Source organism: Marmota monax, unplaced genomic scaffold (genome assembly GCF_021218885.2).
Source record: "Marmota monax isolate L192 unplaced genomic scaffold, Marmota_monax_Labrador192_F-V1.1 WCK01_AAM20220418_F8-fsc00043, whole genome shotgun sequence".
NCBI classification, from domain to species: domain Eukaryota; kingdom Metazoa; phylum Chordata; class Mammalia; order Rodentia; family Sciuridae; genus Marmota; species Marmota monax.
In genome coordinates this window covers 12863902-12890077 of record NW_026691982.1, presented here as the reverse complement: position 1 = coordinate 12890077, position 26176 = coordinate 12863902, and the positions used below count along the sequence as shown (strand labels likewise).

The window sequence follows — 26176 nt, the reverse complement described above, 5'->3', positions numbered from 1 at the left end:
TGATAGAGAGAAATGAATGAATGGATGAGCCCTTAATAAAGGTTCTGTTTGTAGTACTTAATTGATCCTTCTTCATCTTTTACTAAACTTTTATCAAACTCAATCATATTTATTTTGTTGGGCATCCTTAGTTGGTATTAAGCAATATATGAAATAGACTCAGAGAGGAGATGCAATTCTTTTACTTATTTTTCAAGGCTTAAAATAATTCTAATATTTTTTTAATTATCCCAGCAATCTCCTATATTTTAAAAATTAAACAATACACTAACTATTTCAGCCCAGGCACTTAGTTAAGGGAGCCAGAACAAGATTGTGTCTTTGCAGGGTTGGTTTAGAGGCATATTCAAACTGCCAACCAGTTGCTCTCAATCATGTTTGTAAGAAGTAATATTTAGTCATACATCCAAAAGGCCATTTAAGGAGTTAAAGAGTTCAGGCCATGATCATGCTGATTTTTAAATGGAGGTCTGGTTAGATTATTTGGTGTATTACACAATAATAGGGCGTTCACTTGCAGCTTTGTACATGTATTGAATTCATACTGGAGCTGGCAGAAATTTTTCTAGGTGAAGCATGGAAATATGCATAGATAGGAGCCCCTTAAACATGTAAGGGCTTCTGTTGCAAGGAGTTGCCACAGTTACTTGGAGGCCACCCAGAAAACATCCTTACGTGCAAAACTCTTAGGCACCACTTCTGCCAGTATCACGCCAAGACCAGAACTCCAGCCACAATCAAGGTTAAGAGCATTGTGCTCTGATATGTCATGAAGTGAGTGCCTGTCCATGAGTGTCCCAGTGATACACGGCTGAGCAAAGCCAATACCCCTGCTGCCCTCCCAGCAGAATCCAATTTGTTTCTATTCAAAATGTGTGCTATAAAACAGAATTGTTCAAGAACCAATGAGCATTTTGGTTGTCTTTAAGGGGACCCTGAATAAGTTGGCTACATAGGGTCGTGGGTATCATGCAGAAACAAGGGGATTTTTTTTCAGTATTTTTCCACACAAGAATGCTGATATTTAAATATGGATCATATTTATGTATGTATGTTATCTTATAGAATTTGAATGCATGAGGAATATATCATAGTTCCTAAAGAGCATGGGATCTGGGATCAAATTGATAGGGTTAAAAAACAAAAAAACAAACCTAAGAGTTGTATGACTGCTTTGTCATCTTGTTTGTGAGGTGGGTCCCTCACAGGTGCACTTTGAGGAGCAAGTGAGTTAGCACTGTTAGTATAGTGCCTGGCACTCAGTAAACACGCTGTAAGTAGCTCTAGTCATTTGTTGGTGGTACAGATGGTGATCTCTGACAAACTCTTTCTAGACCAGCTGTCTAGGTTAGTCCCCTCAGGTGGCATCTCTCTCCACTCTATTTTGAGCTCCTGTCAACAGCCACTTGGGGGAGTAGCACACAGTGCAACTTGGGAACCTTAACTGCTTCAAGAGTTAGTCTTGAAACCCATTTGACATCATAATTTACTTTAGTCAGGCCTACAATAGTCACCCTGTATTTGAAGCTTATGAAACACACCACTATGAGCGGTAAGAATGTAGTTCTTTAACTACTAATTATTTATTATCTATCCCTGTGAGTAGGATGACTAGATGTAACTTAACTCACTATTTTCCTTTTCACAAACTAATATGGGCAACATGTGTCCTGTTGCAGTTTTGCTTTTCTTCTGTTGCTGTTGACACATTTCTCTTTCCATTTGTGAAGTTGTTTTTGTGAATCCTTTTGAAAAAAAACACATCCATTTCCCCTGAAATTTGGGTTGTTTCTTCCATGAAATAAATACATTTGCCACCTCCACCCACTTACAGAGTTATAGCTCCAATCTATTCTCAAGAAGGTCCTAAGAAAGTACAAATCTAATTATCACCATTTTAAAACTAAACCTTGTAGACAAAGGGGATATCGTTTTCAGCTTTAAAAAAAAAACAACATAGTGTTCTTAGAATTTTTTTTGACTATACACATACCAGCCAACTTCAATTTTTCTTATTGTGGAACTACCTGAAACATTGGATTTTTCTTTTAAATCTCTGTGTTGGTGTTTGTTCATGTTGACACTTGTAAAACATGTAAATCTAATCAGAGTGAGGCTACTGTAACAATGTACCCAGAGAATTTTTGTACTTAACTGTTATTCTTGTTCCCCTCAGGTCCTGATCTCCTTTTTGCAACTTTCATCGTTAGCAATCACACTGATAAAATTACCAAGCCATTTAAGCTCTCACCATATTTTATGAGAAAAGACTACAAGTGTGTTTTTCTCAGGTTACCATAGTCTCTCTTCTCTAAAATGCAGAAATGGTTCAGATGGGAAATTGGAGTAGGAAGCGTGCTAGTTATATCTGTCTGCCGAGGAGAAAGCAAGGTCATATTTATGTTGGCAGTTGGTTGATTTGAAGTGAACCACTTCAAAGGAATAGGAGGGTCATACTTACTTGAATAGGTTGGCTCCGAATAAATGGTTTTACCTTCTGACAGTTCTAGTCATTTAATTATAAACGACCAGTCTTGTAATTATAGAAATGTTTCAAATATTAAAAGGAAGAAAACGGTATAATGGGTTAGCACATTTGACTGAAAGCCCTGTCTAAATATTTTCTCCACAAATATGCTCTGCATCAAGAAACCTGGCACATAGGAAATGCGCAAAGACTGATTTATAATCAGATTGAGTCTACTTACGTAACCTTCATCTAGAAAGTACAGTGTAAATGTGCAACCTGAGTGATCATCAGAGAACCAGCATTCCCCTCATTAGTCACTTATCTGGATAAAAGGAGAGACCTGCTTTCATCCATAAGAATTATTTTACTGTGTAAAAGAAAATTGCATTTTGAACATTAGTAATACAAATTAAGCCATGGCAATGATATTCTCTTCCAGTAACTTCTGCTTAACTCCTAAGATGGAGCCATTAAAATTTGAACTTAAATGAGGATGAAAATATTTTGATCTGCAGTTGAAAATATTATAATATTCTTGCTATTGTCAGCTACACTAGGCCTAGTTAGTGGCTTTCGAGTATGGATTTAGAGCTACCATTTTTATGTTGGCCTGTTTCCAGTCTTGTACACACCACCTGGTGGGAATGACCACATCCATGTCTTAGACTCGGACTCTCCTCAGACCATTACATTTTCACTGCCATCTGCAGATTGGACATCTCCACATGGAGCATCCCCTTGCTTATTAAATTTGGCAAGCAGTTGTTCTTTGTTGTCCTGCTTTTCCTGTGCCCCAGCTCAATTTACCCTTCTTGTCCCATTGGTGAGTGGTTCAGAGCTCAGATTGTTCTTGGCTAACCACACCACAAAGCCAGTAACTTTGTGTCCAACAGACATTTTGTATTTTATATTGTACCCTCCCTAAAAGACCCAAATTTCAATCTAAATCCTCCTCAACTTTTAAGTTTCTGCTCAGATCTCATCTTCACAAACCTGAATCTCCCCATTGGAACAGTCTATTCTCCCAATGACTATGTTGTTAACATCCAAAACTCACTTCTTACCAAAATTTTATGTTGAAAATTTTCAAACATTTGACAGAGTTGAATGAATAATATGCTAACACTCAAATGCTTGCCATTTGGGTTCTATAAAATAAAAATTCAATATAATAACATTTTGAAATATTTATATCTGTTCTTCCTTCTATCTGCCCATCAATCTGTCATATACTTTAATGCATTTCAGAGTAAGTAGCAGATGTCAATACATTTTACCACTAGACACTTTGGCACATAATGCATTCATTAGCACTTGATTTTTGTTTACTTTTTTTTAGGTAAAAATTTTTAGACAAGATGCGCAAATCTTAAACATTCCAGTCAATTAATTTTGACCCATGTACGTACCTATATAATTCAAATCACTATCCAGATATAGAACATTACTATTACATCTCAAAGATATTCTATGACACTTCTTCTAGACACTTCATAATTTTATCCTTTACACTGATGTGTGTAACCATTACATTTTAGTTCCTAGCTGAAGTATAAGTATAAGTTAACTTCCCCACATGGGTACCCCCTTTCGCAGTTTGCCTTTACACCCAGCAAATATTCAATTCCCATTTATTAAATTGCTTCAGAGATTACATAGGAAAATAGAATATTCTGGCAATATTTTAAAGTCTTGGTATTGGAAATAGTTTTATAGGATTGATCCCTCAAACTAAATGTCAGTACAGAGCCTCTTCAGTCCTTGGTTTAAAGAAACCAAGAATATAGATTGAAGCAACAAGATTGGTTTCATGAATCTTTGCCTTTGACTTCCTTGGAGTGAAGAACATAGATAAATTGAGGTTTGTATTTAATTTGCCAGACAGCGCTTTGTTGCTTTTTGTTCCTTCTTAGTTTATAACAACGGTGTATATCAGATGAGGAAATTTGAGTATCAGGGCTTTTCAGTGACTTGTATATTACACAATTAGTAATTTCCAAAGGTATGAGTTCTCTAAGACAGGGACCTGGAGGAAAGCCAGTCACTTGATTCTGATGTAAGATTTACACTTGATTGGTTTTGAAGTGTGTAGAACTCAGTAATAAAACTCAGTAAGTAATTAAACTTACTATATTCTGAATCATACCAGTCAAACATAACTAGAAAACTCAGTCTTCTAACATCATTCCAACTGGCTAACGACAGCTTCAGTAACAAAAAGTCTTGGGAAATATATTTGGGCCTAAATCTGTAAGCTAAGTACTGGTTAAAGAATAAAAATGCTTTAAAATAAAAAAAAAAAATAGCTTCAGGGCCCTCATAGTACCCAGGGCTTTATGAAATAGCCTCATAGTCACGTTACAGAGCCAAATCTTCTCCTGAAAAGCCAGAGCGTTTGATTTGAATCCATGTCCTTGTCCCTCCTGGTGTCCCCCAATAATGTGGTGCTTATCTCCTCTGGTTGCAGGTATGCTTCAGAAGTGTCCTTCTATTGATGACTTTGTGAACGCCCTTGTTTCTGACTTGGATCTGGATTTTGAAACTTTCCTCATGGATTCTAAATAATGGAAATACCTTGGATCTTTTAAATCAAAGTCATGTAGATATTAACCATTTCTTACAAATGTTATTGCTGTGAGAACTCATTTCTGATTTCAGTATTCACTTATGTAATAACTCCTGACAAACCTTAAACTGATGGAACTTGAAATAAATAACTTGTTTGAATTATACTTGCTTTTCACCTGTTATGGCAAATTTGGGACATATGGTAATCTACTCAGGCAAACTAGTAAAATCTACACTCTATATGAAGGTGTTACATGTTAAAGTTCGGGCATTGCTGTATTATGATCACTCTTCCCCTAAATTTTTCTCCTTCTTTTTGATCTTTAATACTTAGAGACTTAGTTGAAAAGCAAAATTATTTTGGTTTTGGACACAGGTTGAAGCAGTCTTCAGATGGATCACACACATAGTTTTTTAAATAATTACCGTTTCTTAAGACCACTATACTAGACTGAAACACACTCTGAGTAACAGTAACCAGGAACAAGTACAGTTTCCAAATTACTTGTAATTACTTGCATTGACCTTTCTAATTGTTCAGAGACTACACAGATGGACTCAGGAGTGAGAGATGTTGAACTTATACTTTCCTGGCTTGCCAAGGTCAAGCAACAGGTACATAGGGAACAGGATTCAAACTGTGTCTTTCTTTATCCAGAATTTAGCTGCTTTCTGCTGTTGCATACTGTGTTATTGCATTCTTGTTAATATCAGGAAAGAAACCATTTAATGGGTTTTTCCCACCATTAAAGTCAAGAAGTTAATTATAGCTTTTCAGTTTGAAATGCTGTCTGCCAACAGCCTCTTCCTGCTTCTCACTAAATGACCAACGATGAAGCAGGAAGAGTCAAAATCTCCCAAAGTAGGACACACATTCAAGCTATTCACAGACTGTGAAGGAGTGTCTACAAGCTCATAAACAGATGGGACCAGATGAAGAGATGTCATCAGTGAGCCTCATGCCCAGTCCCCCTGGATGCCAGGGGCCCTGACCCTTCCTCCTTTCTCACCTCCTATCCACATGTGCAAATCCAAATTTACAACAACTGAAAAGCAGAGTGACTGGCATACCACCAGGACAGGGCTTCTGTGGCAGCCACAATGCTGCAGTTTATCCCTCTTCCTGCTCCTCCTGTTCTGAGTTTCTCTAAACAGCAACACTTGGAAACTGCAGCTCACAGGAAACATACAAGCAGAGAGCAAGGCAATCCTGGCCATGGCATCTGCTCAGCGCCCAAAGCAAAATCGGGAAAGGGGTTGGGGTGGTGTTGGCAATAGGAAGTGCCCCAGTGCCAGTGCCCGAGGAAGCATAGAACTGATCCTGTGTCCCACCCTATTTATTCTCAGTATTGAGCTAGGGAGGGAAAGATCTTATCCTTGCAGACTTGCACTAGCAGATGCCAGCTCCGTTCTGGGAAATGGACTTAGAGAACTCCACCTGCCAGTCAGTTACAGACAAATCTGAAAAGGTGCTTTCACCACTCCAGGTGTCCCGACAGTGACAAACCCCTGCGTCTTTATAAATGTTTTTTTCAGTTGAGTGGAAACAGAAAAGGAAATCTATGTGGAGCCTACAGGAAACATTCTTCGGTCACCTGGAAGGTGTGGAAGTTGTAATTTTGAAAATTATTTTTAAAAGGAGGTAAAGCACACTGTAGAAAATCTTTCTGGTATCTTGAGATTACAGAAAACATGATATTTATGAAGCTGAAATCCATAGAGAAGAAACAAAGGGGGAAAGACAATAAGATAAGCTGAGGAGGGAGATAAGTAAAATAAGAAAAAAAATTTCAGAGAAACTAAAACCACAGCACAATGATTTAGAACATAGAGAAGCAGAAAAGAGCAAAATTGTCAAGATGAGCTTGATAAACTGTGAGAATGCAGGTTAAAGGGATGTGATGGCAGCAGATGGTGAGGATGCAGGGTAGAAAGGCACCTCTTCTGAATCACAGAACTACAGAGAATGAAGCCAGGAAAATGAGAACCAAAGGAATCACCAGAAATAAATTCTTCTGTACTCCTCCTGTTTTCCCAAACCAGCGAACAGCAGTTCATAAGTGATCCCATGAATAAATGCTATGCAATGAATTAAAGTTTTTTTGAGCAGGAAAGAACAAAAAGTGCAGAATTTAAAAGGGGAATCCTTGATGGTTGTACAAATATCCTTGTACAACAAATATCACTGTAAATATCCTTAATGCCCCTAACCCATGTATTTAAGAATGGGCCCCAAACGGTAAATTTTATGAATATTATGCACAATATTTTAAAAAGAAAAATTCTGAATTTCAGACCAGAAAAGTAAAAGGATCCAACACATAGAAACATTCTGCTTTTTTGAGAGGTAACATATAAATAAAATTATGACCCCTCGTATCCCAAATTGGGCTTTGCAGAACACTTCTGAGGAACTGTTCCTTAGTGTCTCATAAACTCATAAAGATCCTGTCATTAAATGCACAGAAACCTTGAAAGTTCATTGCACATATTAGCAAATTTAAGATTACTGAACATATTTAGCATTGCATGCATGACTCAGTATTTTCCAAATATATCTGACTATAGTACCCATCCCACTTTGGGAGTATCTATTGACATTTTTCACATGACTGGGGAATAATTACTGAAAGCATTCAACTAAAAGTAACAGACTTACCTATAACAAAACAAAAATTGTGGTCATCCCAGAATACAATTGGTCATCACAATTAAGGGCCAGGGGACAATTTAAAAATTTGGAGAGGTAAAGACAGTGATGCAAAGTGACACTTTCAGATAATAGGAGGGTGTAGGAAACATCTCAGCTTTAAAAATTATTGAAAGACATCTACAAAATATTCCATCCACAGCTGTAGAACACACATTCTTTTCATTAGCACATGGAACTTTTTCCAAAATAGATCATATTTTAGTCCATACAGCAAATCTTAACAAATACAGAAAATCAAAGTAATTTTTTGTAGCTTATTGAATCATGACAGAATGAAACTAGACATCAACAGCAAGAGAGAGAAACTAAGGAATTATACAAACACATATAGGTTGAACAATGTACTTATGAATGAACGGTGGGGTCACTGAAGAAACTGGGGGGAAGTTAAAAAATTCTTAGAATCAAATGAAAATGGAAACAACATACCAGAATCAATGGGGTACAGCTAGAGCAGTACTAAGAGGGAAGCTTATAGCTAGAAGTGCCATAAGAAGGAGGGAGGCGGGAGGGAGGGGGAGAGAGAGAGAGCTTAAATAAATAAAATAATGATGTGTCTCAAGATGTTAGAAAAACTAGAACAAAAAAATCCCAAAATCAGTAGAAGGAAAGAAATAATAAAGATGAAAGCAGAAGTAATGAAATAGAAATTAGAAAAACAAAGCAAATAACCAAAGAAACAGAATAGAGTCTTGGAAAAGACAGACAAAATCCACAAACCTGTAACCTCTTAGCCAAACTAACCAAAAGGGAGGGGGAGAGAGAGAGAGAATCCAAAATAAAAAAATTAGAGACAAAAAAAAGGATATATTACAACAGATACCATGAAAATCCATAGGATAACTAGTGAATATTTAGAAATATTGGATGCTGACAAACTGGAAAATTTGGAAGAAATGGACAAATTTCTAGATGCATATAATTTAACATAATTGAATCAAGAAAATACAAAATACCCATGTTTCTTCAGGCTCCTAAGTGTCCACCCTGACAGGACCATGGAGTGTTGACTGACCTCATGACCCACCCCAGCCACCTGGCCTTCTGCAGTGCGCCATCTTCCTGCTTGGGGCATCGGCGCCCATGGACAGACGTGAAGTAAAAGATGATGTTACCCATTAGACAAAGAGAAGAACTTGTTTCAGAGAAGGGTAGAGGTGAAAGGAGAGGCAGAAACCTTCTGGAATATTTATCAGTAAACCAGAATTTAGATGGTATGATGATGGCAAGGTAGGATTGGTAAATATGTCAGTTACATCTTTATCTAAATCATGACTCAGTCTTGATTTAGAAAAAATGTATAGGAAATGGGAACCAGGTACAAGGTCGTGGTTGGCCATCAGAGATTTCACTTAAGGTTGATATACTACTTCATCTGCATTGTTTGAACTGTCATCCAGGTAACAGTCCTCTACTCAATCTATGAAAAAATAATGAAGAACTCACTCTAGTGCCTTACTGAAATTCAGATGCATGACCATTAACACTCTCATGGTCAGAGGTTGATTGCAGGTCCACAAGCACTGTGCTTGTCATGCTTATAAACATTTTCTCCTCCGGCAATCTTTGGGGGAAATGATCACCAACAGAGTGACACTTAGAGGAGATGATATAAAAGCCGCCTTCGCCCAGTGTGTTAGTACATACCTGTTGTTCCAGCTATTCAGAAAGCTGAGACAGGGGACACTTGAGCCCAGGAGTTCAAGCTCAGCTTGGAAACATAAGGAGATTCATCTCGAAACACAAAAACAATGATAAAATGTATATGGGTGCCAGTTGCAGACACTTCCTAGAAGGAACTGGCCATAAGTAAAACTTGGAAATAAATGACAGGTATGAATTGGAAGACTGACTCAAAAAGGAACTCAAGATATCTGTGGTTAATAGACCTTGACAACATGTAAAGCTCCAACTTCCTCCAAGAAGTCCTCATTTTATAATGTAAAATAACAAAGGATTCAGGAACATAAAAGATTCAGGATATGTAAATATGTCAACTGCATAAACATAAAGTGTACTTCACCTTGGGAGACCTAAAGTACCAAACAGAACGTTGTATACATTTTCCCTTCCAAAATGCACATAGTTGGATGTGGTGTTGCATGCCTATAGATGCAGTTGCTTGTGAGACTTGTGTGCAGTAGTCTGAGACCAGCCTGGGCATCAAAACAAGATCTCATCTCAAAAACAAACAAAACAAAAAACCATGTTCTTTTCCAGGGTGCCATGTGGGTTGTCAAGTGGCATGTCATTTTTTAGAAATTTTTTCAAATGGTCCACATTACTTATATGTCTTAAAGACAAATCGCATTTGACTTGTAAAATCAAACTCATCTTCCATCCCAAATACTCCTAAGTTCCTCTCTTGATCAATGGCATTGCCATCTTCCAAGTTGCTCATGTGGAGCCCCACTGGCTCACTGGCTCCTCACCCTCATGCTTGGTATTTACCTTCCCTGTCATACTTAATGTGTTCATTATTTATCTGTAATCCAGGGAACATGTCTTACTCATTGTGGCTTCCTTTTTGCCAAACTCAATTGCCAAATATGTATCAGAAAATCAATAAAGCCCCCCTGTGTAGTCTGGCTATGAAGGTCCAGGGGATTGAAACTATCAGGAAAAACTGTGTAGCAGGCTTAACACAGAAGAAATTTCACATTTGGATTCGGGTTTCCCTGGAAACTTAAAAAATACATCAGATGCCTAGTATGAGTGAGGCCCTGGGTTTGATCCCCCACATCACAATAAATAAAAACAAAAAAGCAAAAACACTCCGTCAGATCTAGTTATCACTTAAAGCAACTGAGCTAAGTTATGAAATTTTTCCTTTTTGCCCTTATCACTACTTTAAGATGAATCTACAAAAATTATATGATGGTTAATTAAATGTGTCAACTTGACTGGGCCTCAGAGTGCCCAGATTAAACATTGTTTCTGGGAGTCTCCATGAGGATGTGTCAAGATGAGATCAGTGTTTAAATCAGGGGACTCAGTAAATCAGTGGTCCTCCCTAATGTAAGTGGGCCTCATCCAATCTGTTGAGGATCTAAAAAGAATTTTTTAAAAATGGAAGAAGGAAGAATTTGCCCTTTTTGCTTCCTGTCCACATGCTAACCTGGGACATCTGTCTTCACCTGCCCTCAGACTGAGACCAGCTCTCCTGACTCAGACTAGAATTTCATCATGGAGTTCCTGGGTCTGGAGATGGCAGATGGCCGAATTTGGGACTTGTTAGCCTCCATAATCACATGGCCAATTCCTCATAATAAATCTCTTTATAGCTATGTGTATGTGTGTATATGCACATGCATGTGCACATGAGTGTATCTGGATATGGGTCCTGTTTCTCTGGAGAACTCCAACTGATACAACCTATCAAGAAATGTGCCGTGTTGTTTGGAATTTATATAGGACACCAAGGAAACCAAGACCAAACCAGCCACAACAAAGAAATCCTACCACAGCTGTATATTTCCATTAGGATTTGTGTAGAAACCTCTTTTGACCTATTGCAGCTGTTACTTTCTGTTCCAACATACTTTTTGTGAATTCTTTGTAGAAAAGGCATACCTACCAGGAGAGAGCTCTTTGTGGCAAAACCCAGATCTCTGACTCAAATACAAATCACCTATTAGTTCATTGGGCAAGAAGATGGGAGGCTCCAGGAAGCAAACACTCACCTGAAACATCTCGGGGAAAGTTTCTTCACAGCTTTTTATGTTGACTCAGCATCAAAGAAGTTATTTTTGCTCTTTCTTACCCATCATGCAGCAGGAGGGGCTGTTTACTAAGAGCTTGGAGCAGGTAGGAAACATCTTCACATGCAAAGGGTCATACATTGTAGCTAGAACCTGTCAGGCTGTGTTTCGAAGTCCACCAGTTCTGAACATCTCAATTTTAAGTTTTTCCAACTCCTAAAAAAATACTGTTTTAAGGCAAATTATTAAATCTCATTAAATTTAGTAAAAGTACCAGATTGTGCTTCTATTTCTTCAGATATTCCTTTCAAATTCAATCATTAGTGATTGCCATATAGAGCTAGTTGAAGGCTTTCTTATTTTTACAAAGAAGAAAGGTGGGGGTTGTGGAGAGAAGGCCTGGTCACTCTGGTCATGGGCTATGGGATGACCTGGCACCACAGCATGTCAGAAGAGCTGTCAGCACAGCCACAGAGGCCACATGGAGGGATGAACCAGAGTTGTTCGCCAGCAAAGGCATCCTAAGTTTAAAAATCTGAGCTGAATAGAATAAAGCACAGAATGAGTGTTTAGCCTTGATTCAAAAGGACCATTCGCTGCCCGGAGGGCAGGGCAGGCTCCATCCAGAGTCCTCCAAGACTCCTATACTCCCTTCTTTCCAAGACCAATGGCGTCTTCAGGGGTACACGCCTTAGGAGAGGCAAGGTTTAGGTTAAACAATTTGTTACAGTTGGAGAAAAAGCATGGGCGTACTAAGAGCAAAGATTGTAAATGTGCACAAAACGAGGATTGCTGAGAAAGATTAAAGATAAGCAGTGTAAATACCTCTGCCCAGCACAATATGTTTCTAATAGTGCTCTCATTGTTTGCAGATTGTTTATTAAATTAGCGAGTTCCATACCACAGATGGCTCTTTATGGCTCACTGTGTGTCCTTAAAGTCCTTTTGCTTTTTAGCTTGGAAAAAAAAGAAAGCCAGAACGACATGGATACCAAACTTCCAGAGTGATGAATCACGAATGTGATGAATATTGCAGGAACAGGGAAGAATAAGAATCTTATCCCTGTTGGCTAGAAATCCTTTGGTTTGATCCTCAAACATCACATGTGAATGCACAGCAAGCCCTTGTTGCTCAGGAGAAGTCAAAGGCCAGGGGATTTACTCAGGATGGCATTAGTTGACTTCCTGTGCTAGAGCAGCATTAACCCCAGCTGGAGCCGTGGAACACAACCCCGCCCTCACTAGAGGATACACGTACATGTGTAAGATACAAAGTGTGACACCTGTAGCACGGATGTTTGTTTTATTCTCACCTCTTCATGTGTAGATCAATTTAGTTTATTCGTTCAGAGACTGCATTAATTACTGCTCATTTATTGAACACCAGACTGGGTGCTACAGATATGAATTGAACATGAGTCTTGCTCTCCAGGTACCAATAGTGTAGTCCGTAGGTGCTAAGTAACCCAGGGAATCTTGGTGTGAGGCTGCAAGTGGACAAGGATTTGAGAGGACAATTGAGGGAGAACTTGAAGTAAGTGATAGAGAGAGAAGTCACTGGAAGGAAGGTTCCAGTGCCAGGCTGAGGGAGTTGCCTTCTTCATTTGGAAGTCACAAAGTCTATTCTTGGAAGATGAAGTAACAAAGGATTCAAAGTCATTTGTCCAAACCCATAGACTGTGCACCACCAAGAGTGAGTGTAAACTAATGTACACTATGGACCCTGGATGATTATGGCATGGCAACATAGTTTTGTTGATTTTAGCCAATGCACCACTCTTATGGGGGACATTGATGGAAGAGGGGGTCTGTGCAAAGGTGGGAAACCTCTGTACCTTTGTCTCAATTTTTGTTGTGAACATAAAACTGCTTTAAAGCATGAGGTCTAATTTTTTAAAAAAAATGATTATTGCCTGCAAGAACCAGGGAGACTCAAGACTAGAAAGATTATTTTACATTCATTTTCCCCTACAAAATGAATGATGCCCTGTTCATCCTTGCCAATTCTGTCTTCTTCCTGTCTTTTTTTTTTTTCCGTATGTTTTTGTTTTGTTTCTTTGAAATGGATCTCACTCTGTTGCCCAGGCTGGTCTTGAACTCCTGGGCTCAAGCGATGCACCTGCCTCAGCCTCTCAGGTAGCTAGGGCTACAGGTGCAGGCCACTGCATCCAGCTTCCCTCCTCTCCTTTCTCCACGCTTCCCTCTGATTGTGGAATCACCCGTCACCTGAACTGGCTCAGTCCCTCCCAGAGAACCCTTCTCAAGCACATCACAAAAGCCCGCACTGAGTCCTTGTTAAACATTTGAAAATACCTGCAGCGATCAGCATGAGACTAAAGGCTGGCCACGGTCTGGTCCTGTGCACAGTGGCCTCATTTCCCTCAGGTGTTCTGTTGCAAGCTGCTGCTTCTGCCTACTCCACAGTGCACGGTCCCTCCTACTCCACAGACTCCAGTCTTGCTCTTCCTTCAAGGTTCACCCATCACTTACTTGAAGTCACAGGAAGATTTCCCTCCTTTGACTCATGGCCTGTAATTAAGTCCTCTTAGAAGGTCTCACATTGTTCTGCTCTTTTATATTGTACTTATCTGTGAACCTGTCCAAAGGCCCTCCTGAATGTCATTCCCTAAGGTGAAAGGCCATATGCTAACTTTTGGTGGGTGGGTCCCTTACAGTGTATCTTGTACATCATAGAACTCCATATTTAGCAAGTGGATAATGTCTGTTTGAAGGAGTGCCTGTGCTGTGTTTATGTCTCTGCTTTTCCTTCTAAACCATGAAAGGGGTTGGTCTGCAGAGAGAAAGAGTTAAGAGAAATGATGGAGAAACCTGGTCTGCGTGACCTCTGTCCTCAGCACCCAGCAATGCCCAGTGCCCATTGGTGCAAACTGTTGACCTGAACAGGCTGGAAGGGATTGGAGGATGCTGGCCGAGGGCAGGGATGGTTTTGCACTGTGGAATAGGGTAGCACCCAGGCTGCAGAGAGTCAGGGAGGATACTGAGTCAACAGTTCCCACTGAATGTGGGACTGAAGAAGTGGTGGGTGGAAAAGGAAGCCAGAGGAAAAGGAAGAATGAAAGATGAGGAAATAGAAGCAATAAATATAGAATATTCTTTCAAGAAACTTATTCAAGATAACGGGAAGGGGAGAGATGGAATGGCTTATAACATGGTCAGCTGCCCCTAAGGAGCATACCAGTCCACTGTGGAGGCAGCAGGGGTGGCCCCAGAGATATGGGAAACTTGTGCTGTATCACACACCACTCACCCTCACAGAGCTTCACACTTGTGTACCTAGTTTGCTGTGTTCAGTACTGTGCATCACATTCTCCTCCTCCCCCTCCTCCTCCTCCTCCTCCTCCTCCTCCTTCTTTTAGCATCTGTAGAATTTATTCAGCATAACCACAGAGGTCTTCATGCTGTCACACACAGATACAGCACAATATCCGTATTTAGCCCAAGTGCATTCCTTCTGAGGCTCATTTGTATGTCTTCATATGCCACAGCCCATCATTTAAATAATGGATATTTTCAATGCCAATGCCTTTGCTGACTTTCTCAGTGTCTTCTGCAGACATCATCATGACTCCAACACACAGAGCATGCTCTTTTCCTTCTGTCGTGATTGAAACAGTGGAAGCTCCTGCAGCAGGGTAAAGCTTAGCTCCAGGAGAAGTTAAGCCTGGATACCTGATTTTCTTCCACTGAGTACAAATTTGATGGCACCTTTATCAACCTGCTGGTGTGGCAGAATAAAAGGATATTTGTGAAGTAAACTTAGGGTTCGATAAAAAGGCCCTTATTCTTGTTTCAAAAATAGTGATTCTCCATTTACTATAAAGATTTCTATATGTTCATGGCATTGGACTATTTTGACAGGCTTACTCTTAGGCATGATTTGATTAAGCCATAGTTCAGTACTTGAAAATTGCCCTATCGGGGGGAAGGAAGATGGCGGCGAGGGGAGTGCATTGCCCCCGTGTGCTGCTTCACTGTGTGGGAGTATGACAAGTCAGGACGGCTAAAGGCTATCTTGTTAGGAATTTCCAGCAATAGTGGGGTGCTCCGGAACCTGGAGGAAGGATTTCCATCGCACGAGGATCGGCTACGGGGACTCAAACGCGAGAGGTTTGTCGCACGGAGGGTAACACTGCTTATTCAGCAAATCGCCCCGCGGCTAGAGTCTGTGGCGCACGCCGGGAAATGAGGAGATAGTGACGCAGGGATACAGCGCTGCAGTTTCTGCCAGCCGTGCAAGCACCGTACTCAGGGCTGAATTCTGGGTTCGAGACGGGGGAAGGAAGTGGTCCCTCTCGGTTCTCCACACCGGTCAGACCACAGAGGAGGCCAGCAGCCACCATGTTGGAAAGCTGACGTCACCATCCCTGTTTTCGACTGACCGCAGCTCATTCAGCCATAGAACAGGTAATTTCAGGCTGCCATTCGCCTGCGGCTTGCAGACAGATTGCTAGGGTTCAGTGCCTGGGTGCTTCTTAGAACCTGATCTTATCGGAGCGAACACCGAGCGCGGGGCGGCCGAGTTCCGGCTCCCGGAACCGTCCAGGAACCGCCCTGGCCCAGGGCTGCGGAGCCTGCGGAGGCTGCTTCTTGGACCCTGCTCCTATCAGAGCATACACCAAGCACTAAGCGGCCGAATTCCGGCTCCGGGAACTGAGCCCGCGGGGACTGCTTCTTGGAGCCTACTCTTATAGGAGCTTACACCGAGCACGGAGCGGCCGAGTTCCGGCTCCCGGAACTTCCCTGGCCCGGGGCTAGGAGCCCGCGGAAACTGCTTCTCGGTCCGGGTCCTGCTGAGGGCCGGTCAGGACTCACCCGTTGCTTTGGTTGCCCGGCAAGGGGAACGAAATGTGCCATTCGCATAGGATACCAACATGGCAGAGATCTGATGTCATCAGAAAGCGGTGGAGGAGAGAACTTCATCAATACCAGCGGCGACATAAACAGTTGGTCTCCTGGTAGGGGGGGTGAGGCACAGACACCCGAGTCTCCTCAATTTGTTGTCGAGCCAGAGGGGAGGAGCCGGGCCGCCGCCAGCGCCCGGAGCAGGCCCAGCGGCTCGCCAGCGTGGTGACCGCGTGACCCCAATTGGAGAGGGGGCGGAGCGGAGCCGCCACCCGCACCCGCAAGGTGGGCAGACCCGCTACCCAGTGGTACATGGGCAAGGTAGGAGGGGCAGGGCAGAGCCGCCGTTCGTGCTTGCAAGGTAAACAGACCTGTGACAGCCTGGCGGGTCAGGCCCAGTGGCCTGCCAGTGTGGTACACACGTCACCCCAACTGGAGTAGGGGCAGAGCAGATCCTTCTCCCAAGCCCGGATCAGGCAGGCCCTGCCGGTGTGGTGGTCACGTGACCCCAATTGGAGTGGGGGCGGAGCGGAACCGCCACCCGTGCCCGCAGGGTGAGCAGACCTGTGACCAACCTGCAGATCAGGCCCAGGGGTCCGCAGGCGTGGTAGGAGGGGCAGGGCAGATCCGCCGCCCGCGCCTCCAAGGTAGGCAGACCTGCAACAGACCGGCGGATCAGGCCCAGGAGCCTGCCGGCGTGGTACACACACCACCCTAATTGGAGTAGGGGCAGAGCAGAGTCACCGCCCGTGCCAGGAACAGGCCCAGCATCCTGCAGGCAGGGTAGTCACAACACCCCAATTGGAGTAGGGGCAGAGCAGAGCCTCCACCCGTGCCCGAAAGGTGGGCAGATCTGCGACCGACCAGCGGGACAGGCCCAGTGGCCTGCCGGTACGACAGACACGTCACCCCATTTGGAGTAGGGGCAGAGTAGAGCCGCCGCCCGCGCCTGCAGGGTAGGCAAACCTGCAACCGACTGGCGGATCAGGCCCGGTGGCCTGCCGGCGTGGTACACTCGTCACCCCAATTGGAGTAGGGGCAGAACAGAGCCGCCGCCAGCGCCCAGAACAGGCCCAGTGACCTGCCGGCGTGGTAGCCATGACACCCCAATTGGAATAAGGAGAGAGCAGAGCCGCCGCCCGCGCCTGCAGGAAAGATACGCAAGCAGTATGAAAAGACAAGGAAAGAAAGGACCACAAGCAATGCAGGTCAACGCAACTTTAGAAGAGGTAACAGCTGCAGCAGATGGAATGTCAGATAAAGAATTCAGGATATACATGCTTCAGATGATCTGGAGTATCAAGGAAGACATTAAACAGCAAAATCAGACAATGAAAGATCACTTCGACAATGAATTACGCAAACAAATCCAGGAAGCAAAGGATCAACTATACAGGGAGATAGATGTTATAAAAAACAAACAAACAGAAATCCTAGAAATGCAGGAAGCAATAAACCAACTTAAAAACTCAATGGAGAATACTACCAGCAGAGTAGAACACTTAGAAGATAGAACATCAGACAATGAAGATAAAGTATTTCAACTTGAAAAGAACATAGACAGCTCAGCAAGACTGTTAAGAAACCATGAGCAGAACATCCAAGAAATATGGGATAACATTAAGAGACCAAATTTAAGAGTCATTGGGATACAGGAAGGGACAGAGTTTCAAACCAAAGGAATGAGCAATCTATTCAATGAAATAATACGAGAAAACTTCCCAGACCTGAAGAATGAGACAGAATCCCAAATCCTAGAAGCCTACAGGACGCCGAATGTGCAAAATCATAAGAGACCCACACCTAGACACATTATAATGAAGATGCCCAACATACAGAATAAGGAGAGAATTTTAAAAGCTACAAGAGAAAGGAAGCAGATTACATTTAGGGGTAAGCCAATCAGGATAACAGCTGATCTTTCAACACAGACTCTGAAAGCTAGAAGATCCTGGAATAACATATTTCAAACACTGAAAGAAAATGGGTTCCAACCAAGAATTGTGTTTCCAGCGAAATTAAGCTTCAGGATGGAAGATGAAATTAAAACCTTCCATGATAAACAAAAGTTTAAAGAATTTGCAGCTAGAAAACCATCTCTTCAAAACATCCTTGGCAAAACATTACAGGAAGAGGAAATGGAAAATAACAATGAAAACCAACAGTGGGAGGTAGGACAGTAAAGGGGGGAAAAATAATCAAAGAGGAAAACAAACCATGTTTAGTAACATAAATAAACAAATATGGCTGGAAGAACAACCCATATCTCAATAATAACCCTAAATGTTAATGGCTTAAACTCACCAATTAAGAGACACAGGCTAGTAGAATGGATCACAAAACAAGACCCAACAATATGCTGCCTACAGGAGACGCATTTGATAGGAAAAGACATACATAGGCTGAAGGTGAAAGGTTGGGAAAAATCGTATCACTCATATGGACTTCGGAAACAAGCAGGAGTGTCTATACTCATATCAAATAAAATAGATTTCAAGCCAAAGTTAATCAAAAGGGATAAAGAGGGACACTACATACTGCTTAAGGGAACCATACACCAACAAGACATAACAATCATAAATATTTATGCCCCAAACAATGGTGCAGCTATGTTCGTCAAACAAACTCTTCTCAAGTTCAAGAGTCTAATAGACCACCATACCATAATCATGGGAGACTTCAACACACCTCTCTCGCCACTGGACAGATCTTCCAAACAAAAGTTGAATAAGGAAACTATAGAACTCAATAACACTATTAATAACCTAGACCTAATTGACATATATAGAGTATACCACCCAACATCAAGCAGTTACACTTTTTTCTCAGCAGCACATGGATCCTTCTCAAAAATAGATCATATATTATGTCACAGGGAAACTCTTAGACAATATAAAGGAGTAGAGATAATACCATGCATCTTATCTGATCATAATGGAATGAAACGGAAAATCAACCATAAAAGAAGGAAGGAAAAAGCATAAATCACTTGGAGAATGAACAATAGGTTACTGAATGATCAATGGGTTATAGAAGACATCAAGGAGGAAATTAAAAAATTCTTAGAGATAAATGAAAACACAGACACAACATATCGGAATCTATGGGACACATTGAAAGCAGTTCTAAGAGGAAAATTCATTGCTTGGAGTTCATCCCTTAAAAAAAGAAAAAACCAACAAATAAATGATCTCATACTTCATCTCAAAATCCTTGAAAAAGAAGAGCAAAACAACAGCAAAAGAAGTAGAAGGCAAGAAATAATGAAAATCAGAGCTGAAATTAATGAAATCGAAACAAAAGAAACAATTGAAAAAATTGACAAAACTAAAAGTTGGTTCTTTGAAAAAATAAACAAAATCGACAGACCATTAGCGATGCTAGCGAAGAGAAGAAGAGAGAGAACTCAAATTACTAGCATACGGGATGAAAAAGGCAATATCACAACAGACAATTCAGAAATACAGAAGATAATCAAAAACTATTTTGAATCCTTATACTCCAATAAATTAGAAGATAGTGAAGGCATAGATAAATTTCTTAAGTCATATGATCTGCCCAGATTGAGTCAGGAGGATATACACAACCTAAACAGACCAATATCAATTGAGGAGATAGAAGAAACCATAAAAAGACTACCAACTAAGAAAAGCCCAGGACCGGATGGGTATACAGCAGAATTTTACAAAACCTTTAAAGAAGAACTAATACCAATACTTTTCAAGCTACTTCAGGAAATAGAAAAGGAGGGAGAACTTCCAAATTCATTCTATGAGGCCAACATCACCCTGATACCTAAACCAGACAAAGACACTTCAAGGAAAGGAAACTACAGACCAATATCTCTAATGAACCTAGATGCAAAAATCCTCAATAAAATTCTGGAGAATCGGATACAAAAACATATCAAAAAAATTGTACACCATGATCAAGTAGGATTCATCCCTGGGATGCAAGGCTGGTTCAATATACGGAAATCAATAAATGTTATTCACCACATCAATAGACTTAAAAATAAGAACCATATGATCATCTCGATAGATGCGGAAAAAGCATTCGACAAAGTACAGCATCCCTTTATGTTCAAAACTCTAGAAAAACTAGGGATAACAGGAACATACCTCAATATTGTAAAAGCAATCTATGCTAAGCCTCAGGCTAGCATCATTCTGAATGGAGAAAAACTGAAGGCATTCCCTCTAAAATCTGGAACAAGACAGGGATGCCCTCTCTCTCCACTTCTCTTCAACATAGTTCTCGAAACACTGGCCAGAGCAATTAGACAGACGAAAGAAATTAAAGGCATCAAAATAGGAAAAGAAGAACTTAAATTATCACTATTTGCAGATGATATGATTCTATACCTAGCAGATCCAAAAGGCTCTACAAAGAAACTATTAGAGCTAATAAATGAATTCAGCAAAGTGGCAGGATATAAAATCAACACGCATAAATCAAAGGCATTCCTGTATATCAGCGACAAATCCTCTGAAATGGAAATGAGGACAACCACTCCATTCAAAATATCTTCAAAAAAAATAAAATACTTGGGAATCAACCTAACAAAAGAGGTGAAAGACTTATACAATGAAAACTACAGAACCCTAAAGAGAGAAATAGAAGAAGATCTTAGAAGATGGAAAAATATACCCTGTTCATGGATAGGCAGAACTAACATCATCAAAATGGCGATATTACCAAAAGTTCTCTATAGGTTTAATGCAATGCCAATCAAAATCCCAACGGCATTTCTTGTAGAAATAGAGAAAGCAATCATGAAATTCATATGGAAAAATAAAAGACCCAGAATAGCAAAAACAATGCTAAGCAAGAAGTGTGAATCAGGCAGTATAGCGATACCAGACTTCAAACTATTCTACAGAGCAATAGTAACAAAAACAGCATGGTACTGGTACCAAAACAGGCGGGTGGACCAATGGTACAGAATAGAGGACACAGAAACCAATCCACAAAACTACTACTATCTTATATTTGATAAAGGGGCTAAAAGCATGCAATGGAGGAAGGATAGCATCTTCAACAAATGGTGCTGGGAAAACTGGAAATCCATATGCAACAAAATGAAACTGAATCCCTTTCTCTCGCCATGCACAAAAGTGAATTCAAAATGGATCAAGGAGCTTGATATCAAATCAGAGACACGGCGTCTGATAGAAGAAAAAGTTGGCTACGATCTACAGTCGGTGGGGTCGGGCTCCAAATTCCTCAATAGGACACCCATAGCACAAAAGTTAATAACTAGAATCAACAAATGGGACTTACTCAAACTAAAAAGTTTTTTCTCAGTGAAAGAAACAATAAGAGAGGTAAATAGGGAGCCTACACCCTGGGAACAAATCTTTACTCCTCACACTTCAGATAGAGCCCTAATATCCAGAGTATACAAAGAACTCAAAAAATTAGACAATAAGAGAACAAACAACCCAATCAACAAATGGGCCAAGGACCTGAACAGACACTTCTCAGAGGAGGACATACAGTCAATCAACAAGTACATGAAAAAATGCTCAACATCTCTAGCTGTCAGAGAAATGCAAATCAAAACCACCCTAAGATACCATCTCACTCCAGTAAGATTGGCAGCCATTAGGAAGTCAAACAACAACAAGTGCTGGCGAGGATGTGGGGAAAAGGGTACACTTGTACATTGCTGGTGGGACTGCAGATTGGTGCAGCCAATTTGGAAAGCAGTATGGAGATTTCTTGGAAAGCTGGGAATGGAGCCACCATTTGACCCAGCTATTCCCCTTCTTGGTCTATTCCCTAAAGACCTAAAAAGAGCATGCTACAGGGACACTGCTACATCGATGTTCATAGCAGCACAGTTCACAATAGCAAGACTGTGGAACCAACCTAGATGCCCTTCAATAGATGAATGGATAAAAAAAACGTGGCATTTATACACAATGGAGTATTACTTTGCATTAAAAAATGACAAAATCATAGAATTTACAGGGAAATGGATGGCATTAGAGCAGATTATGCTAAGTGAAGCTAGCCAATCCCTAAAAAACAAATGCCAAATGTCTTCTTTGATATAAGGAAAGTAACTAAGAACAGAGTAGGGACGAAGAGCAGGAGAAGAAGATTAACATTTAACAGGGATGAGAGGTGGGAGGGAAAGGGAGAGAGAAGGGAAATTGCACGGTAATGGAAGGAGACCCTCAGGGTTATACAGTGGAGGGGGTAGAGAGAGAGGAGGGGAGGGGAGGGGAGAGGTGGGGAGGGGGGAGGGTGGAGGATGGGAAAGGCAGCGGAGCACAACAGACACTAGTATGGCAATATGTAAATCAATGGATGTGTAACTGATGTGATTCTGCAATCTGTGTATGGGGTGAAGGTGGGAGTTCATAACCCACTTGAATCAAAGTGTGGAATATGATATGTCAAGAAATTTGTAATGTTTTGAACAACCCACAATAAAAAATTAAAAATAAAAAAAAAGAAAATAAATAAATAAATAAATAAATAATTACCCACCTCCCCCCCCCAAAAAAAAGAAAATTGCCCTATTGATTGGTTCTTAATGACCTTAATAAATGATGTTTTGAACTGGATGCCGTTGGACACATTTTCTTTTTCATCAAATTTCTTGAACACCATCCAAGGGGGCAACAAGAAGGGAGGGCCGGAATAGGAAAGAAATTAAATTAGCAAGGGTCCAGGGATCCCCTTACACAACGAAGGCCAGCACTGACAATAGGAGCTGTTGTTGTTATCCAGAAGCTCCACATTTTTAAAACAGACATTGTGATGGTTAATTTTATGTGTCAACTTGGCTGGACCATGGTACCCAGATAGGTGGGTACCATGGTGGTCAGATATTATTTTGGATGTTTCTATGGTATTTATAATTGACGTATAAGTTGGTAGAGTTTAATAAAGCAGATTGCCACCTCAGAATGTGGGTGAGCCTCATCCAATCAGTTGCAGGCCTAAATAGAACATAGACCAAAGGACTTACTCTACCCCCACCTCCAGAGCAAGAGGGACACCTAAAGAATACTGACTTGGGGCTTCATCAGCATGGTCGGCTCTCCTGGTTTTCCACCTGCCAGTCAATCCTGAAGATTTTGGAATTGCCAGCCTCCATTATCCACATAATTGTTGAGTCAGTTCCTTAAAACAAATCTCATTCTCAAGATGATCATTGTGTATACACACACACACACACACACACAATGTATATGTATATATTTCGTGTATTATGTATAAATACATATCTAGATCTATATGCTTATTCTATTTATCTATATATTTTATATAGAGATAGATAAAAAAGCATATACATCCAATTAATGCTGTTTCTGTAGAGAACCCCGATTTGAAGAAAGCAGAACTCATGCAGGAGAGGGAGCCAAAGATGGCAGAGCCTTACCCCTAGTGAATGAGCATGCTGAAAAGAATCACACAGAGTAGAGAAAGGAAGGCAAGCTGGCCTTCTGCAGAAGTCTGAAAAACACCATGGTGGGAAGAGTGGCCAGATGTATGTGTGGTTCTATCAGTGACCCAGGGCATGCAGACTATCTGGGTCTGCTCGGCATAAGGAATATCTTGCTAAAAATCTGAGCGGCTGACAGTGGAAATGCCTGATCAGGAGCTGCCGAGCATCCCTCAGGGATCCTTCAGAAGGGAGTCCTGTCCAGGAGGAAGGCTGGGTTAGCTCAGGCACCTTTTCACTTTGTTTGGAAAATGAAGGCCATTGTTGGGGACCCTATTTATTCCTCCAGGATCTTTGGGAGAGAAAATGTCGGCTGTTAGGACACAGTGCAGACATTTCCCAGAGCTTCTCTAAGTTATCTTGGTTGTCCCTTACTGCTTAACTCTCTTAAGTGACTAATGGGTACCAGCCCTTGGCAAAAATGCCTAAGAACTCCCAGTTTCCTATGGTTTCTGTGTCTTTTATCTTTTCCTTCTTCTCTAGCTTCAGATGTGTGTGTCTTCCCTGCCTTTAAAAAGTTCCATCTCCTCCTCTTACCATATTGGCAAATAGAGTACTAGTTCTGTGGGAAGCTTCTTGACCATCCCAGACCCACAGAAGCACATCTCCTGCCAGACTTTATACCCATCTTGGTTACAGAACAGAAGAAAAATGAACCAGATATAATTTTTTCTTGTGAAAAAGAAAAGAAAAGAAAGCAGTACCTGGTTCTTGCTTGTTAAGGCCTAAATTCATTAAGGGATTTAACTTCCATTTACCCCACAGGAGAAATGAAGATAAGAAGTAGAGGCAGCCAGAAGAGGGAGGGGAGACGAAGGTGATGATAATATTCTTGAGGGGTGTCCCATAGGATTTAGGCCTAGGCCCCAGTTACACTCAGAACTGTTGATGGTGGTTTGCTGACTGTGAGGAGCTTGGGCCTCTGGATGAACATTAGAACTGGCCTGGGAGAGTGATTCTTGTGTCCAAGCTCAGCCTAGAAGCTAAGGAGCCTAGGAGATCTTCCCTAGTGAGCAGACCAAATGTGCTGGAAAGAAATTGTTCACTGTCTCTCCTTCTGTAAGATCTGCAGAGCATGGGAATGTCCTCACCTCCATCCTCTGCACCCTCTGTTCTGTTACACGGTTTCATAATACAAATTAAGTCACAAATGCATAGGAACTAGGTGAATGTAGCAACATAATGCAGATGCTGTATGGTTCATGGAAGACTAAAGCAAGATGTCCACTGGGTAGTAATACAAAATACCATACACGGGGTGGCTTATAAAAAACAGAAATGTATTGCTCACAATAAAATAGGAAGTCCAAGATCAAGGTGCCTCTAGATTCAGTGTCTTGTGAATGCCCCCTTTCTGGTTCATGGATAGCAACTTCGTGTGTTTTCTCAGAAGAAGGTGTGAGGCTGTCTCTGGCCTTCTTTGTAAGGGCACTTACCTCATTCCTGGAGGGTCCACCCTTGTGAACTAATCTCATCCCTAAGGTTCCACCTCCAACACCATCATCCTGAAGTTTAGGATTTTAACACTTTAACTTCAGAGGAACACAAATGCTCAGACCATAACACCAAGGGATCTAGAGAGTGGGACCCGAAAGAAAAGAGCCCTGAGCTCATGAAGAAGGAGATTTTCAGCTCCATTTAAGAAAATGAAAATAAGAACCTAAACTCAAGGATTACACCTGGCAGAAGGGTCTCCCCAGGCTGTGGCAGGGCACATCTCCTCCAGCACTCCACAGCAGCTTCTGTACCCCCAGGCCAACACTGCCACCCACTGTCCTCTGCACTCTGGATATCCGCTTCCATGGCTTCCAGCCTCATGGAGGTGCCTGGGCTGTGCACAGCCTCTCTCTCAGTGCTGACCTTTTATTAATTTTGTTGGTGGTCAGCATCTAGACTTTGAATCATCTTCCCTACCTCATTTTTTTCATAATTCCTGTGCTTTATAAGATTTGTCAGAATCCCCCCCTGACTGTGAATGATCTTAGTGTAAACCTACATTGTTGTTGTTGTTAATATCTCTCTCTCTCTCTCTCTCTTTTGAGTAGTCTGATTATAAATTTATCAATCTTGTGCTAGGTATGGTGATGTACTCTTGTAATCTCAGTGGCTTGGGAGACTGAGGCAGGAGGATTGCAAGTTCAAAGCCAACCTCAGTAAAAATGATAAGCAACTCAGTGAGACCCTGTCTCTAAATAAAATACAAAAATAGGGCTGGGGATGTGGCTCAGTGGCTGAGTGCCCCTGAGTTCAATCCCTGGTACTGACAAAAATAAAAAATAAATTTACCAAATGTTAGACTTTTTTGGTCCTCTTTTTACATTTGTTTTTATTATTTTTTTTCCAGGAAGAGGTTAATGAGCATTTAATAGAAAAATGCATATAAGTACCTAGCACATCAG

General features: G+C 41.3%; 1 protein-coding gene and 1 pseudogene across 4 annotated transcripts in view; one reads left to right on the top strand and one right to left on the bottom strand.

The window, feature by feature from the left end:
• Positions 1 to 26176, top strand: part of Mipep (mitochondrial intermediate peptidase) — a 190796-nt gene that overhangs the window by 140430 nt on the left and 24190 nt on the right. For 2 of the 4 annotated variants that reach the window (XM_046447939.1, XM_058580741.1), the window contains one exon: positions 4938 to 5202. The exons of the other annotated variants lie outside the window; for them this stretch is intronic. In XM_046447939.1, coding sequence (XP_046303895.1) covers positions 4938 to 5035 — 98 coding nt within the window. In that variant the 3' untranslated portion in view covers positions 5036 to 5202. Of the gene's footprint in view, positions 1 to 4937; positions 5203 to 26176 lie in introns of those variants that run through there. 4 annotated transcript variants of the gene reach the window in all.
• On the bottom strand, positions 14932 to 22939 carry LOC124094316 (malignant T-cell-amplified sequence 1-A-like; annotated as a pseudogene).